The sequence below is a fragment of the Lactuca virosa genome, chromosome 3 (genome assembly GCF_052849685.1).
Source record: "Lactuca virosa cultivar CGN04683 chromosome 3, Lactuca_virosa_CGN04683_v6, whole genome shotgun sequence".
Lineage (NCBI taxonomy): Eukaryota > Viridiplantae > Streptophyta > Magnoliopsida > Asterales > Asteraceae > Lactuca > Lactuca virosa.
The window spans coordinates 81,768,481-81,773,783 of record NC_136428.1 but is presented as its reverse complement, the minus strand read 5'-3'; the positions used below and the strand labels follow the sequence as shown (position 1 = coordinate 81,773,783).

Below are 5,303 nucleotides of genomic sequence, written 5' to 3'. Positions count from 1 at the left end.
GTTTGTGCCAAACACAATCATAAACAACTTTGAATAAGAGGGGTTAAGCCATTGTTAGAAAATAGGGATGAAAGCATGGTGGTTTGATAACCGAATATTGCTCCTACAAATCTTTAGGATCATTGTAAAATTCAGTCGTAGATATTTCAAACCCTATACATGGGAATCATGATAAATCCTCAATGGACACTTTCTGATTTGGCAAATTAGAAACCAACTTACAAAGTCAAGTAGGAATGTTCAAAATTTAACAAGAGAAAGTTCCAAAATTAGCAAACTATGAGTATTATAAATAAATAAAATAGAAATCTCATATACATAAATTGAATGGTTTTAAAATACCATATGCCAACTCCAACAAGTGACTTCAAAAAACTAATGTTCCACAAGTAGGCAATATATGCTATATATAATAAACTCCTACCAAGACACTTGCTTTTAGTGCCAAATTCTAACCAAATCATTAGAAAAAGGCACAACCAATTCTACAACATATAATCCCCCTATACCCCCCATACAATCTAACCTTTTACAATTATACACAACCACCCAAAAAACAACTAATTTTTTTTTCATTTTCTTTTTCCCCCATAATAATCATCAAAACAAAAGAAGACACAACATCACACAACACAACAAGAAAAAGCAAATCCGATTCAATGATCTATCCGCTTGCATCGCCTGTCTTCTTGCCCTTTGAGTACTAATCCCTGCTAAATTGTACGAATTGGGATACGCGAATAAAGTAGGATGCAAATTATTACCCGAATTACCAAAAATCCTTTCATACACAATCTCCCCAAGCATCCCAGTTGTAGGACTCGTTGGATTTATCAAATTTGTCATAGTCATTCCACCTCCAATGTTATTCATGGATAAAGCCATTGGTGTTGCTTGTTGATAGCTTCGATTATGATGAACTTGCTGAGCTGGCACGATTTGGAGGTTCGATCTAGGGCTAGGTGGCCTACGTGGAACCGCGATGTCATTGTCAAGATTTTGAATTTTTTGTTCGGTGGTTTGACCGCGTCCGTATAATGGGACGATAGTTTTTTGGGAGATTTCGGTTTTGCAAACGGGGCATTGGGTTTGGGGATTTTGGGTGGTTTTTTGGTGGTGGATCCATTTGTAGATGCATGGCCAACAGTAGAGGTGTCCACATAGGGTGACGACTGGATCTTGGACTGAATCTAGACAGATGTTGCAGTCGAATCCAGATGAAGGGTTGTTAAGGGATTCGTCGATTGATTCGTTTGTGGATTTCCATTTGTTTAAGGAGGTGTTGTCTTCTTTGTTGAAGGTGTTTTGTGGGACTGGATCTTGGAGGTATTGATGATCCATTGATTTGTGTCTGAATTCTGAAACAGAGAAAAAGAAAGATTAGGGATTTGGGACTTTACTGTGGATTTGGCATGTGTAATAAGATATTTAAATTATAAGTAATGTTGGAATAATATTGTACGAAGGCAAGTAGATAAGGCATTCAGTTTCCTTTTTGATACTTTGCTAGAGATAAGATAAGGTTGCCAGCTAATCAAATTGTTTATAAAAACACTTAAAGCATATGTGCATTTTTATAAAGTTTAGATCTTTTTGATTGCTTCTAAACAAGAAATCTAAAAGGAAAGATTCAAGATTAACATGGTTTTTTGGATAAAACTCTGCTTTTTAGTGCCTGGTTTCTGCTCAATTGGGTATGTCCTACACCAAAAGAAGTCCTACACTTTTAAAAATCGATGAAACAAATTAGGGGTAAATATAGCAACCATCAGAGTCATAATCAAATTCGATGTGAATTGTTTATTATCCTTTATAAACAACCCCAGAAACCTTTAAGAAAGTAAGAAATTTTGATGATTGCGGGATGCTTTCTTTTAATCCCAGAAAAGGGAAAGAAAACAGGAAAACTTTTTCGCAAGGAAAAAAGAAACCTCAAAATCATATTCGTCCCCAAGCAAACGTTCGATGCGTAGTGATCCTTTTGACCATTTCAATAAAAACGGTATGTTTAGTTTGTAATTTCAAAAAAATTCTGGAATTTGTTAAAAAGAAAACATCGCATTGAAACAATTGATGAACAAAAAGAAAACCTAACAGGCGCTGGAAATTACAATCAAGCGAAAGAAGATTTCATGACCGTAATTCGTTACAAACTCTTCATCAAGGTGAAACGAGCTATCACAAATCGTTATGCAGCCAGATTTTAAGAATCAGAAAACATATCTAGGGTTTCGATCCCCATGTCGGTTTCTCAATTCAATGCAAAATTAAACCCTTTCGAATTCACACTTAATGCACAAAAATGATTCAGAGAGGGTAAAGCTTACCTCGAATTCAAGAACGGAGAAAGTTTTCTGATGGAAAATCTCGAAATAGAAATTGAAGAATTGAAGAAAGTAGTTTGGATTCGTGGATTTATGGAGAAGAGAGGTGGCGTATGCGTGTGGAGATTGAGGGAGAGAGATATGCCATTGCTTTAGCAGATTTATTTATATAGAGAGAAACTGAGAAAGAGAGATGCCAAATTAAATTAATTTCCGACGTCCACCGAAAATAATAGTATATGAATATTAATATTTTATAATATACGTGTTCACATGATATCTAATAACAAAAAAAAAAGTATATATTAAATTAAAAATAGAAGACTTATAGACAAGACAGTTTAAAATATAAATATTATATTTTCCCATAGATTATTACATAACAAATTAATAAAATAAAGTTGAGTTGTAGACAATTTTAATAGCAACTAGAAAAGGACGCGCGGCTCCGCCGCTTTTGGACTATGTCATAGAAGTTAAATATCGGCTAACTTTAAAATATGTATTGAAAGTGTAAATCGCCACAAATAAGGGAGAAAACCGACACCCCCTGAAATTAGATTTCAAAAGTGTACAAAAAAAAAAGAACATTGATGGAGAAAAACCAAAAATGTTGTGGCTATAATGTAAAAGTTGCCAAAGTTGGAAAAATATGGTGGCAAAAGTCTAAAGAAGGTTTTTGTGTTTTTTATGTCAAAATGTAAAAGTTTTGACTGCAAGGTTGAAAAGTGTCAAAGTCATTAAAAATTTATGGCAAAAACATCAAAATATAAAAGATTTGACTGCAAGGACGAAAAGTGTCAAAGTCACTAAAGATTTATGGCAAAAATCTAAAGGCACAAAAACTTAATCAAAACTTAAAAATATAAAAGTTTTCACTTCTAGAACTAAAAATGTCAAATTCATCAAACATTTGTAGCAAAAACCTAAAACAAAAAAATTACTATTCATAAGGTCCCTTGGATTTAATATATATATATATATATATATATATATATATATATATATATATAATATGTCACTGAAAGTTGTTACAACAATAAAGTTATTTTGAAAGGCCGTATATGAGTAGATCGGTCTTGTTATATAGCCAAAAACATTACTATGATATAGGTTATTATTTATTATATTTATAAATATTTATATAGTAAATTATTTTATTAAAAGATGTATAATCCCTAACGTATAACAAAAAAGTTAATAAAATGAATTGCATGTTAATATTTTAGTAGCACGATAAATTTTTAAATTATGTATTCTCATTTTTTTATATTTAAAAAAATAAAATAGTAACTTTATATTATAAATTTCCAAGATTATTGAAGCATAAATTATCATACAAGTTATCTAAGCCTCGTATAGATTAGTTGAAATACCCAATCGAAAACATTTTTAAAAAAGTGTTCGACATTAACGTACAAGTTAGCAAAACTTAAAACACCTAAAGAACATCCTCAAGAAGTGGAGATCCTCGAAGGCCCAAAAGTCAGACTCCTCTATAAAGATGCTTAGAGACAAATTTGAAGACCTTGAATTAGCTGTTGAATCTCACACCCTTTTTGATCAGGAGTTAAATTCATGAGGCGAGGCAAAAGTCAAAATACAGGAACTCGAGCATACAGTAAAAATGGATCTACAACAAGAAAACCAAGATAAAGGGGCTAAGTGATGGGGACGGAAATACTAGATTCTTTCATGGCATGCTAAAAAACAAATAACGAAAAAACAGAATTCATGGCTTGAACATAAATGGTGTTTGGTCCTCTGATCCACAAACCATTATGAAGGAGGTGTTTGAGTTTTTTCGCCTGAAAATTCACGAACCATGGCCAAACAGACCTAAACTTATCAGCCCCCTCTTCAAGAAACTGCACCCGGACCAAAGTTCTATGTTGGAGGCTCCTATCACAATCGAGGAAATCAATACAGCAATATGGGAGTGTGGTTCGGACTAGGCTCTGTGACCCGACGGATTTACATTCAACCTTATCAAACATAAATGGCACACCATGAAAGACAACATTATTTGATTCATCAGGTTTTTTGAAGAGTCAGGGCAGATTTCTCAGGGATGCAACGCTTCGTTCATCACACTTGTTCCAAAAACCTCCGACCCCATCTCATTGTGTGATTACAGACCCATTAGCCTCATTGGATGCACTTACAAAAGTATTGCCAAAGTCCTCGCTAACAGATCGATGAGGGTTATTGGACTCATTGTTAATGAGGTGCAGTCGGCTTACATAAATGAGAGAAATATCATTGACGGTCCACTTGTAATGCGTGAAATCTACACATGGGCTAAGAAATCCAAGACATGGGCGTTTTTTTATTCAAAGTGGACTTTAAAAAGGCTTTCGATACAGTAAACTGGGGTTATTTAGATTCAGTGATGGAACAAATAGCTTTTTGTAGAAAGTGGAGAAATTGGATTTGTGGGTGCCTATCTAGCTCAAGGGCTTCAGTTCTTGTAAATGGTACATGTGACATCCCCTAATTTCTCGGCCAGAAAAGACCGATTTAATTTATGCTTTTAAACTAAAGTCAGAGAAATTCTTTTAAAAGACGTTGCGGAATTGGTCCCCAAAACAAAACGTGATAAAAATTTATCAAAACCTTTCTTTAAGAAAGTATATATTTTCCTTTTATATCAAAACCTCGGGATGTCATGTTCCGATACAGATCAAAAGCATAAACAAGACATTATAAGCCTTACAACAGTTATTTACAACTACTGGCCTATAATCCAAAAATCTATCATCATCATCCGACTATGCTCGGGGTCCACTACCTGTAAGATAAAAAGCTGAGTGGGTCAGGCTTGGGAGCCTGGTGAGCATATAGGGTTTTCAACCCACAATAAATAATAAACTTTTTAATTTCATCAATCCACAAATAATTTATTAATTTCATCAACCAAAATAACCCTAATTACCCATTCCCGTTATCCTCACCTTACGTCCTTAAAACAACTATCAC

General features: G+C 33.9%; 1 protein-coding gene across 1 annotated transcript; it reads right to left on the bottom strand.

The window, feature by feature from the left end:
* Positions 1–269: 269 nt before the first annotated feature.
* On the bottom strand, positions 270–2,489 carry LOC145166092 (E3 ubiquitin-protein ligase RMA1H1-like). Its single transcript, XM_079085019.1, has 2 exons — positions 2,328–2,489; positions 270–1,358 (listed from the first exon to the last, which is right to left on the bottom strand). The coding sequence occupies exon 2, from the start codon at positions 1,339–1,341 to the stop codon at positions 601–603; it is 741 nt and encodes a 246-aa protein (XP_078941145.1). The 5' UTR covers positions 1,342–1,358; positions 2,328–2,489; the 3' UTR covers positions 270–600.
* Between the last annotated feature and the right edge of the window lie 2,814 nt (positions 2,490–5,303).

What these genes read in the sequence shown, in the direction of transcription:
- LOC145166092 (XM_079085019.1), bottom strand. Translation starts at nt 1,341, where the DNA reads ATGGATCATCAATACCTCCAAGATCCAGTCCCACAAAACACCTTCAAC.